The sequence below is a fragment of the Alligator sinensis genome, unplaced genomic scaffold (genome assembly GCF_000455745.1).
Source record: "Alligator sinensis unplaced genomic scaffold, ASM45574v1 scaffold1911_1, whole genome shotgun sequence".
Lineage (NCBI taxonomy): Eukaryota > Metazoa > Chordata > Crocodylia > Alligatoridae > Alligator > Alligator sinensis.
Genome location: NW_005843188.1, coordinates 72,410 through 85,221, shown reverse-complemented (window position 1 = coordinate 85,221; position 12,812 = coordinate 72,410). Strand labels below are relative to the sequence as shown.

General features: G+C 41.0%; 1 protein-coding gene across 5 annotated transcripts in view; it reads left to right on the top strand.

The window, feature by feature from the left end:
• Positions 1–12,812, top strand: part of ST18 (ST18, C2H2C-type zinc finger) — a 65,412-nt gene that overhangs the window by 32,071 nt on the left and 20,529 nt on the right. For all 5 annotated transcript variants that reach the window (XM_025194390.1, XM_025194394.1, XM_025194392.1 and 2 more), the window contains 2 exons: positions 7,651–7,766; positions 11,892–11,954. In XM_025194390.1, the coding sequence (XP_025050175.1) occupies positions 7,651–7,766; positions 11,892–11,954 (179 nt within the window). The remainder of the gene's footprint in view (positions 1–7,650; positions 7,767–11,891; positions 11,955–12,812) is intronic.

Here is a 12,812-nt window from a genome sequence, read left to right as displayed (position 1 = left end):
CTCTTTCCCCTGTAGCCACCCTCCCCCTCCTCCCCCTGCCAGGCTATGGTACACTCTAGGGCAGGGGTTGGCTGCAGGGACCAAAATCCCCTCTTCCCTCACTCCCCTCTTCCCCCCCACCACCAGGGTGTGCACAGGGTTGGGATCAGAGACTGTCACTGACTTGGGTTAATGACAGCCAGGGTGGTGGGGCTGGCCCAGGCTCCAGCAGAGCAAATGAGTTCTGCCTGAGGCTAGAGCACAACCCTGTGCAACGGCCACCTGGGATGGTGGCAATTGCACTCTAAATTAACCCTTGATGGGATCTGGCACAGGCGTTCGATAACACGCTCTAACAGAAAGCACTTTAGGTTAGTACACATCCATCCAGGGGTTAACTTAGAGCAGGCTCTTCCACTTTAAGCACTTTATGTTCTACGAACGTCTCTTCCTGTTACAGCTGTAAAGCACTTTCTGTGCACTTAATGCGCATTAAATGTAACATCTGTATCTAGCCAGAAAATATAAAAGCATGACTCTATTTCACAAATGCGTCTGTGGGTACAAACACTCTCACATAGAAATGAGGCAAATATTTACAGTAAGTAACTCTCTAGCTATCAAAGCTAATAGACTAGATTACAATTTGCAACCTGATAATTTCCTTGATTTTTTTGTTGTGTTTCTATTTTGCCCTTTTCATGTCTGTCTGTATTGAATACTGGCAGCATGGTCTCCTTTTGTTTCTTTTTCCCATCTTTTTTGGCCACAATTTTCTCTTGATCCTTGTTGCCAGAATAGGGGACATAGGAGGTTTATTTGGATGTTATCATGATGAAGAATATGCACAGACAGCCCTTTTAATACTAACTGCATGAAATCTTGTTAATTAACAGATAGGCCTAAGGTGCAGAGTTCCAGTCTAGACCCAAATTTCTGCATAGTTCTGGGAAGGTTAGCTAACAGGCTGGAGTCTGACATGCTGCCACCGCATTTGTCTTTGTGCAATACAGAAACATAGTACTTATAGTTATTACAAAATTCTCTTCTTCCATTAACTGTCCAAATTAGTCATCTTGCTATAGAGAACACATTCAGTAGAGCTGATGATGGAGATTCACAGGGAAAATTTCATAAAACCCTGAGGGAAATGTTATTGCTCAATTGAAAGAAAAGCTCACTGTATGATTACAGGCAGCTGCCATGAAGACTGGGAACAGACATTCAAAACCCTGAGCCTAAATTGATTCAATCTTTGCAGGTTAATCTAACCTAGCTAGGCTGAACCAGTTTGTAACTGGACAGACATTCTCCCTGGACTGAGGAAATTCAGGCACATGCCTGCAGTGACCCAGGCTAGAAGCCAGGGGGCGCTAGAACAGCCTTCCCTTCCCTTGTACAGAACTGAGCTGGGAGTGGGTATGGCCAGGTCCTGGCAGGATGCTCTGATTAGGGAGTTCTGCCTTCACCATCCTAGGCTTTTCCCCATTGGCTGCTCAAGGGGCGGGAATGTTCCCAACCCCCAGCTAGCACTCTGAGACCAGGAGGGGAGGGGTGCAGTGCACGCATCTGTTGATGATATGGAACTTTTTAATCTCCTTCTCCCTGCTTCTTTATACTGTCTGCAGCAAACTAACAGGCAAGGAAGCCAGCAGGAACCTGATAACAGTGCTTATCACCCCATCAACAAAACAATAGCCTCTCTCCTTTAGTTTAAACTCTTCTTAAACAGCTTACCAGCTGACCTCTTGATTAGCTCCAAAAAGCCCTAAGCAGTCACTGTTCTGTCTGCCTGTCCCAGTTAAATTGGAGACATGCACACACAAACATCTCTCAGCATTAGCTAGCATACCACATGCCTAGGGTCTGTGGGACTGGGGTCTGTGCTGTGGGAAATAGGAGGGAGGGAGGGAGTGAGGGGGGCCGTGGAGCCAGGCAAACCCTGGCAGCGAGCGAGCTGAGGTGGGGGGCAGGGGAAAGCCAGGCAAACCCTGCTGTATCTGCAGTCTCTGTGGGAGCTCCAGCCAGGGAGCAGAGGGGAGGGGCCAGCTTCACTGTGGAGAGCCCTGCCCAGCCCAGAGAGCATGCTGGGATGCTCAGGGAGTCTGGTTTATGTTAAACCAGCAAGGGGTCTGCAATAGACATTGCATAAACCAATTTGAGCCAAATCAGTTAAGTCTGATACTACATTCAACCAGGTTTATCTCAAACCGGTTTCGGCCATTTTCAAACTAGTTTATGTGCACCGAATATCTGTTCTGTTACAAGCTGAGCCCAGCTTCTGATCACTTAAACCGGTTTATGAGTAAAGTCTGTCCCTAGCTGAAGAGGTCTACAAGACTGGCTCTTAGGTGGCACATAGTTGTACAGAACCTGTAGTATCCAGGGCAACCAAATACTGTGACTCCATTGTGTTGATGTTTATCTGTACTGTAGGGGTACAGAATAACTGGATACTTCTAGTTTTATAGATCTGGCTGAAGAATATATTAAACTAGGGAGCCAGATTCTTTCTTGTAGTGTAGCCATTTTGTGGTGTATTGCCCCCAGAACAATTGAGAAACTTGCTTTGCTGCCCGGGGGATTGACTGATCTCACAGATTTGATTAAGAGGCTCGTGTGCCACTTTCCTCATCAAAGGTAATATAGCATGGGAAAGGGAGTGTGGCTAGGTGAAAAACATCACAGTCAGAATATCTTTGGCCTTTGATTTGGTGTCCCATGATCTCCTCATGGAAAAATTGGCCAACTACTGACTCAGCTACATCACAGTCCGATGGCTGGGGAATTGGCTCCGAGGTTGGACTCAGAGAGTGGTGATCAATGGAAGTGAATCATCATGGTGCTCTGTAACCAGTGGTGTCCCCCAAGGCTCCATCCTTGGACCTGTACTCTTTAACATCTTTATTATCAATATGGACATTAGTGTCAGAAGCAGACTGGCCAGGTTCACTGACGACACCAAACTTTGGGGTAAAGTGTCCACACCTGAGGATAGGCTGGTGATCCAGGCTGACCTTGACAGGCTTAGAAAGTGGGCAGACAAAAACCTGATGACATTCAATATGAAAAAATGCAAGGTACTCCACCTCAGGGGGAAAAAAACCTCACATCACACTTATATGCTCGTCAGTGCTACACTCACTAGCACCACGCCTGAAAGGGACTTGAGGTTCATGATTGACCACAAGATGAACATCAGCCCCAATGCAATGCCACAGCTGGTAAAGGAAACAAAACTCTGGCTTGCTTCGCAAGCAAATCCCAGGATGTCACCCTCTCACTGTACTCGGCCTTGATGAGGCTGCAGCTTGAGCACCGCATTCAATTCTAGGCTCCACAATTTAAAAAGGATGTGGAGAAGCTTGAGAGAGTTCAGAGAAGAGCCACGCACATGATCAGAGGGCAAGAGAACAGGCCTTATGATGAGAGGCTGAGAGCCATGGGACTCTTCAGCCTGGAAAAGTGCAGGCTCAGGGGTGTCCTGGTGGCTGCTTATAAGTACATAAGGGGTGTGCATCAGGATGCCTCTTCACGAAAGCACCCCAAGGGATGACAAGGTCAAACAGTCATAAAGTCCTCCAAGACCATTTAAACGGGACAGAAGGAAAAACTTCTTTACTGTCTGAGCCCCCAAGGCCTGGAATAAACTCTTTCCAGAGATGGTGCAAGCACCTGCTCTGGACTCTTTTATTAAACATTTTGATGCCTATCTCATTGGGATCCTTTGACCCTAGCTGACTTCCTGCCCCTGGAGCAGGGGCTGGACTCGATGATCTTCTGAGGTCCCTTCCAACCCTAATGTCTATGAAATCTATGAATATACTGCACTTTTCTCCTGCTGCAATTTGGGCACATTCTGATGGATGGCCTGGCTGTATACACAGTGTCAGCAGTATCAGTGATGCTAATAGGCCATGAAGAGTGAACATTAAACCATCTTTTTACCTAAGCTCCAGAACTTCATTTTGTGCAGTTTGTTCCCAATCAGGCACCTGGCCCAAGACCTCTGCTCTGAGCAGCTCTGATCCCAGAGAACATTGACATGTCCAGTGGTCTCTAGGCCAAAGGCTTTGCTTTGAAAATCAAAGACTGGCAGTTGTCCCCATGCAAAGAAAATGAATGATTATATCTATTTCTAATTCATTGTTATCTGGTTCATATGCACAACAGTTGCTTAATTTTGGTGGTAATTTCCAGAAAATATTGTCTCTCTCTCTTTCAGTGAAATAGCCTGTCCAGATGCCCCCTAAAAAAAAAAATCTTGAATTTGGAAAAAGCTCAAAATCTCTCCAAAAGGAAAGCACTGAGAAATAACTAGAGCTGTCAGCTAGTTCAACTGTCAGTTCTCCAAAGATTTCAAGGCTTAAAAATGTTAAAAGTGCCAGATGCTATTATCTGTTATTCATGTTACCATTATGTTCTGGTCTTTGCTGAAATCAATATAAACTTCCATCTGTACATTAATGGAATTTCATTGCTCGCTTTCTTTCTGTGGTGCGCACATGTGAACACACATACACACACACACACCCTCTTTGTAGAAAATAGGATTGGTAGGATCTATTGGACTGGTTCTGATTTTTTTTTAATCTGCTATTCCTTAGAATTGTAAAAACATTTAATCCTAACTCTAGTCAAACAAGAAAGGAAAGCTACACATGTTTGCATTTGATTAGCTAAATATCCACCCACTAAGTCTGAACTTAACTACAAAGAGAAAGGGGTGTGGATTTTCCTTGATGCATTCTGTAAAGGTTGCATATCACTCAGGAAAGATTAAATTCTATAGAGAAGAGCACTGCCCAAGTAACAAGACTGCCTGCTCTCAGCCCCTCTGTTTTTGAATCCAAGGAATAAATCTTGAGCTTCACACTAGTGCAAGTATGGCTGGGATCAGCCATTCTGGTCCTGTGGCCAACTCATAGTTGTGTTCATGGACAACAGATCTGCATGATCTGTACAATCTAGCCATATCCATACCACCATTTACTTCCTCTGACCTCCTCTGATATACAAGGAGCTTCAGTGTCCTCCTACCTGACTCCTTTACATGTTGCTTCCTGTCTACTGTGTAACAGAAGTACCACTGCCATATTTTATTTTTTCTCAATCTCCAGGATTTCATGGAGAACCTAGAAATAATTACCTGTTTAAATGTTTGTCTGTCTCTGACCTTCTTCAGAACTATACTAAAAATTATTAACAGGAAGTAGATTCCTTATTACCACACTAATCATGATCAATACCTTTTTTGTACTATGTGCTTCCCTTGAAACTTCTTTTTCTTTTGTCAGGAATCTCAAACTAAAAAATCTAGCTACGCTGAAGTCAAGGTTGTATGAGTGTATGTGTATGGCATATATACACATTGCATAGATGTACATATGAAATTGTGCATTAGGAAATTCACTGCTGAGATTTAAAAAAAAACAGTTGTTTGAAAGTCAGCAAATTACAATGTTGGAGTTCAAAAACCTCAAACATCAGTTAGTCTGGAAACAATAAATATGCATACATTAGCTTTAACCCTGCCCTCTTTGCTTTGTTAAAGGTTTCTGTACGGCAGCTTTTTCCATTGCTAATCAAAGAAATGACATCTTTCCTGCTGGGCACAGGAATTATACTAGTTGAAAAATTATATAACTTCTAGCCAACCTTTTATATTCTGTACATATCAGACAGTTACAGTGTGAATCAACCGTGAATATGAATCCTGGTCCTTCACCAAAAAAACATCAATTGGTATCGTCTACTTGAGATAAAGAATATAACCCTTGGCTGGGAGCATTAATAGGTACTGTGGACTCTACGTGAGTCAGAAATTAAAACGCACCATAACACATACAAAAGCCAGCTCTCGTCAGCCTGCCTCAAGCAAATGGGTACCTTAAGCTTGTTTTGCAAATTATTTGAGAAATGTGACCCATGCTAAAAGGTATAGACAGTGTCTTTTTAGTGCAGGCTTTGCTGTTTTACAAGTCCTGAAGTTCCTCGTTGTAGCCCTGCTGATGTAGTTAAAACAGCAGCCCCATGGTATAGATTGTACTTAAGTATGTGCAGATTTCAAGTATTTAGGATTTTGAGCAACCTTGCATTCAATTTCTAACATTTCAAATGTTGGGGATTCTTAAATCCAGATTTCATATATTTAGAATTTTATATTTACATTTTAATAAAATGTAAAATTTATAGATAACTGTTTATAATCTTTTCTGTGTTTTAAGGATTGTTGATCTAAATATTTTTCATTTTGAAAAAAAATCCCTGATGCCTCAAATATGATTTGATTTTCCTTATGATTGCATTTAAAAGTATTCCTTAATAGTCACCAGAAAAAAATATTTTGAAAAAATGAAGAAAAATAATTTATTTTCAGTATTTGTTATAGTGGCATATGAGATTATTCCCAAACGAGGTAACTACACTAAATACCAGTAGTAATTTATTTATCAGGAATATGACTAGATTTCTATATGCATAAATACTATGCGTTAAAACTATATAACTGGTAATGGGTAGCCAGCACCAGAAAGCAGAAGGAAGTCAGATCCTCCAGGAGCCAGCTTCCAGAAAGGCAAAGATGAGCTGCCAGAATTGGGGACCATATGGAAGCTTTATCAGAAGAAACACTCCCACAGAGCCTAGAAGTTCAACTAGACAGAAGCTCCATTTTCAGTCCACATTCTCCCCGCTCTCCGCTCTCTACTTCTCTCAGCTCTACAGAACTCCCTACACCAGTGCCCTGGAGAGCTCATAAATTGTACAGTCTTAAAAGCATCTACAGTATCAAGTCTGGAGCAGAAAGTTGTTTCTCCCAGTCACAGGCAGCAAGCTCTGGTGCCACAAAGCATATTCTCTTAACAGCTACTTATTTGACTGACCTTGCTTCGCTTGTGCTTATAAATGTATATGAAACCAAGCAGGGAATTCTCTCATCTTATTAATAATGCAAGAGACTTTGGGGCCTTCTCAAAAGTTCACATATGCATGAGAAAAACTTGAAAAAAAATGTCAAAGCTATTAGACAACGCTCTTGCTTTTCTGAAACCAGGCCATTTTGAACTGGTAATACAAATGAGCAGGTCAACCTAAAAATCAGAAACCATTCCTAAGAGTTCTACTACCAAAGAATATTTTAAAATATAGTTGTGACTTTCTTAAGAACAAGAATGAGTTACTTAGATGGGTCAAAATGTTATTCCATTTCATACATTTAAAAAGTTTTACATTTACAAAAGTATAATGATTTATTTGTACTATGTACAGTACATCAGATTTACTTATATAGAAAAACCAGGGAAATTCCCCCTTGCGAAACTCAGGGTTATGCGAGTCAAAAGGTTGAATAATTTATTTTTGTTGCCTTTCTTTTGTTTGCACAATTATTTTCCAAGTAAAAGCCACATTTTCATGGCCTTGTTTTCTTCCAGACTTCTAGGATCTATTTCACAAACTCATCACTGTAAGAAGTCGCCTCCACATGTCTGAAAGTACTGTATATTAACATTTTGTGATATCTTTCCAACATAGCTTCTTAAGGCTGATAACTATCATCAAAAGTTTCTCAAGACATTTCTCTTCCAACACAAAATCAAGCTAGTATTGTTTGAATATAAGAAAGGTAAAGAAGGGACAAGTCTTTTGTGATGTTCTCATCTAATATTTCAGAAAGATCCAGTGAACTCACTAGAAAACCCAGAGGAAAAAAAGTATCCAGGAGATGTCTCCATACCAAGTCCAAAACCTAAGCTCCATTCAAGAGATCTCAAAAAGGAACTCATCACGTGAGTCTCAAAGATTGTCATGTTTTCCTTCCCCCTTCTTTGTAAATACTAATGACTCTAAATGAAGTAAAACTCTCATGCTTTGGAACAGGCTTCCAGAACAGGTGTGCCTGCCCCACCTTGGGTCTCCAGTGTTAATCAGAAGTGAGTTTTAAAGCCAAAATGGGTCAGAAAAGGTTTCTCGGCCCAGCTAGGAGGATTCATGTTCATAGATATTTGCTCTTTAACAACGCCACACATGCATGAAAGTTTTGAAAGGTTGTAGCATCTGCTACAGATCATGCAGTATACTGAAGGCTACAGAGTGTCTGTGCCAGTGCTTCTCTATCTGTACTGGTAAAAAAGTGCTATTCCACTCAGTCCTCCATGGAGATCCACTGCATGGATTATATGTAGAGCTTCAGGTTCTAGCTCTAAAATTTAAAAGGTTTAATTTTAAAAAATTAAGACATACAATGGATTATGAACTAAATTCTGTCTTTCTGTGGAGATCTATATACCAACTCAAGAAAAGATGGTTAGCCCAGGATGATAAGAGTAGAAAAGATCACTACTAATATCCATGTCACAGTGTGGATGGGCCCCCTTAGACATTAATGGAGAAACAGTGTGCATGTCCATATATGACAATGTGTGCACATGGCACCAGATTATCCCAGAGTTCCAAACCTGGGAAAAGGAAGGAAAATAGCTCCCTGTTTATTTAAACCTAGGGGCAAATCAAAAAAATCAAATTCTGTTTTGGGAAAATATGCAGAATATAACAACTCCAACCTGCTTTGGAGCAAAGGAATCATTCTGAAAAGAAATCTTCTTGTTGCTTTACAATAGCAGACAGAAGCTAAGGCTGGCTGAGCAAAGTTGTATTTTGTTTTTTGTCTTTTAAAAAAAAACAAAACAAAAACTTTGAGCAGTGTTGTTCCTCAGCACATTCTACTTATTCCAGTGCTGAATAACAGAATTGGCTTGATACATGGGAAGAGAATGTAATGTTACTTTACGGTTATTCCTGAAAATAGAAAATGATATACCTGCTTTGTACCTAACATAGCAATCTATTCTCTGCTCTTTCCAGCTCCCAAGACTACAGTGTATGATTCTGTTCTCATTTACATTAGTGTAAAATAGTAGTAATTCCCTCGTAGTGTTGGAGGGATGTCGTAGCTGTGATGGTCCAGGAATTATGCGAGGCAAGGATTTTCTGGAGTCAGAGAAGCCACACCAATGTAAAATTGATGGGAAAGGAAAGTCAGGCCCAAAGCTGCCTTCATTTTTGCAAGACAGCTTGTGAGCTAGAGTGGTCTCTCAAGTGAACCTGGGCATTGTGCCCTAGCATAATTTTCCTTCAGTCACAGCGGCACATCCTTTCAGACTTCAGAGAACTGTTGCAAGCTTGCTGTTGAGCATGCCTAGTGCTGTACTCAGCAAAGATGACCAAGTCCTTGCTCAAGGTGTTTACAGTCTAAACAGACTGTTCACTTGCATGTACAACTTTACCATGTTTCATTTTTTTTAACAAGTAGATTTAGCAGTTTAGGGATCACAACACAGAGTAAACTTTTCTGTTAGGTGCTAAAGCAATGCTATTGTGAAGTATGTCAACATAGCAAAGTCACTTGGCTGCTATCTTTGTAGACAAACAAAAGCCCAACCTACTTTATACAGACTTGCAACTTGGGTAGCAGGAAGCAGAGCACTGTTCCGCTGCATGCTGGTAAGAAAGTTAGTTAAGAACTCTGTTTGTTTTGTTCAAGAGGAATTAAAGCTGAGTTGATCCAAATGACAGGTTGGTTCAATTGCCTGATCTGAGATCCATTTCCTTGGCTTCAGAATTTGTTTTCATTCTACGCTGAAACCTCTGTGTGAAATGAGGTGGCACATACATGCGTGTATGTGTGTGTATGTGTGCATATGGATGTATGCATGCATGTCAGTTGTGGCTCAAGTCCCTGCTCTGCCTGATTCTGAGCGGTGTCATAGCTCAGATCAGTGCAAAATCTTAGCCCAGATTAGTGCAAGTCCCTGCTCTGCCTGATTCTGAGCAGTGAATTTAGCCCAGATCAATGCAAGATCAGGCATGTCCCTAACTAATAGCTCATGTGCTCTCCTGTAAGGTCCTTCTTGTTCTGTCGTAGCCCCAAAAACCTTCCCCATGAAAGTTTTGTAGAAACTGATATGTCTCCATGAAATGTTTCAGCTTCAATGAAACAGCATATTTCGCTGTAATTTCATGTAATCAAACTGTTCCAACCAGCTCTAATCATTAGTTGCTTTTTAAAATCTTGGCCAGGCTCCTGAAAAATCTTTGGATTCTCATCAAAACATTATTAAGAGCTAAACCATTCTGACATCCATTGAGTACTCTGTCTCTGATGTAAATATTCACCTGGGACTCGGCAAACACATTTTATTTCTGCTTTTCTCTCCGTTCTCCATCCCCAATGGCTACCAAAGACAAATGCACTCTGCATCACTTACTGAGGATAGTCCACTGCACATCACTGCAGGCTCCATCCACAATTGAATTCCACGACATCCACCCTTGTCTTGCTGGTTATTTTTCAGCTTCTGTAGCAATGAATCAGTTAGAATCCCTCTCTGCTTCTAGAAATTACATTTCCCTGAGGCAAACTTCTGTGAAGAGTGATCCTTTCACCTCATGCATCTCAATCTGCATATTGGCTGCTCACCATATTGGATCTGCAATCACAGTTCATGACCTAAATTGCTGGAGGCTTGTGTTTATTTTGCCTCTTTTAAAACAAACAAAAAAATTGCAGCAAGTTTCCTATTGAAAATTCTGACATCTTTTTCTTTTGTGCTAATTGTGATTTTGAGATATTGGCTAATTTCCATATACCCACAAAAATATTTTTCCACTTCTGTTAATAGCTGAGTGTCTTCTTTCCTCTGTAATTTACCCAGACACTTACAGAACCACTTAAATTCAATCTTAAAATATATGTGGTGCATGTTGGGAACGCAGGGTGGCAATGCATGTCTAAAATGTACCTGTCCAAATAATTAAACAAGAAATATTTTTAATTTATTCCCTGAGGAATCCATAGGTTACACTAGAGATAGACAATATTTGCTGTATACATGCAGAGCTCAAAATATATGCTGAGCAATTCAGTTCAAGTGGCTCCATCATGAGGAAATTCTTAATATGACATAGGCACCTGAAAAGAAAACATTGAGCCATGGTAGCTCAGCTGCAATGAACTGTTCTGTGTGCAAACCCTAATACATAAGTCATATTTGCAAAATTATTTTTCTTTGCCCTGAATGTATTAAGGCAACTACGTTGCAATGTGCTGAGTAAATGATTCTGATGTGTCCATGCAAGCCTTGTGGGGGCCGTAGATTTGAGTAAAGCTCTTGTACTCCATTTGGTCAGAGAGAAAGAAGCATGGTGAGAATCAGAGGTCTCCTTCCTGCTGTACGTGAAACACTGACTGGAGATGCAATTTGGGCAGAACTTCTGAGATTTTTGGCCTTTGCCACCCCAGCTGTGTATTAAACAAATGTTACTATTGCCACCATTATCCTAAATTTAGCCCAGAAATTTCCATAGGAGTTGTACCAGCTCACACCAGGTTTTGGCTGACTGCAGTTGTTCCTCTTCTGGAACAACACTAGCACCTAGTTCGATCACTGAGCTAAAGGTTTGCTGTCTTTCTAAAAGCTGTTTGTGTTCAGTCAGAAGTGATGGGACAGCTACAGAAATTGCTGGGTAAAGTTCCGTCTCTTTTATATAGGAGGTAACCAATTTTACATAATGGTGCTTTGTGATCTTAAAATCTGTCAGTTACCATCAAAAGAGATGTCAGTAGTTAAACTACAAGCTAAAGTAACTGCAAAATCTATACAAAGCACGGTGGTTTCAGTTCATGCCTTAGTATAACTAAATGTTTTTGTTCAGGTTCATAATTAAACTTCACATGAGTATACAATCTACTAACCATATATGCTAAGAGTTAGAAAGCTGTAGGATGATACTAATATTAACTTAGGTCATGCCAGTGTAGTTAGTATGTAGATAGTTGTGGCTTATCAGGGAAATATGAGCTATGTACATATATTAGATAAGCTCTCACCATCAACTGAATTTTCTATACACAGCTGCCCAACTCCAGGATGTGATGGAAGTGGCCACGTTACAGGAAATTATGCATCACACCGTAGGTAAGAAATGACAAGAAATTCAAATCGGAAACAGAGCTACTTTGTATACAGACATTTTCTCACTTGTTTTAAATATAACTGAGCAAATAAGATTCAGGAAAAAATATTTGTATGCCAAAGTCAGGCTTTTTCTACTTCTGGTGAATTTTGTATTTATTTTTAACTCTACAGATTGCAAATAGCTCACTACCAGCATTTATTATTTGAGTTCCATGGGATGCAAGCAATGGGTCATGTAGATCACATAGTATTTTCAGTATTTCCTTAGGTAGTTGAGCATTGAAGTGAACTTCTAATGTGAACACTGGAATATGCAGATTTAAACATTCGTGTTTCCACAAACATCAGCATTCAAGGCTTTGAAAGTCACAAATTTGCTAGGCCGCTTTTTGCTGTGCAGTTTTCCTTTCTGCAACTTATTTCCACTCCATGGACAGGGACAACGTCTTTGACCCTTGCCTCCCCAACCAAGCACATAGGCTGTAATCCTGCTTGGCCTCTGTGCTGGCAGCACAAAGCACTAGGTATCTCTTTGGGTACATGCAATCATTACACGATCTAACTAAGATTAAGTCAACCTAAGTGTTGAACTGTGCAGATGTTCAGGAAGTTTAGATAGGACAAAAAATAGTTGGTGCAATCTAACCAAGGAGGTGTACAAATCAGGCATGAGCTAGCTTGAACTATTGAATGTGCATACACATTCAGAGCACGGCCCCAGGGCTGGGAAAGCCCAGCTGCTTGCCCCAACTCCAGGGCTGCACTTTTCCTTCCCCCGCCTAACCCTGACTGGGCTATTATTAGCCCTCTGCCTCCCCACCTTCCCCCCCATCCCTGAATGGACAGTCTCCCCTGTGG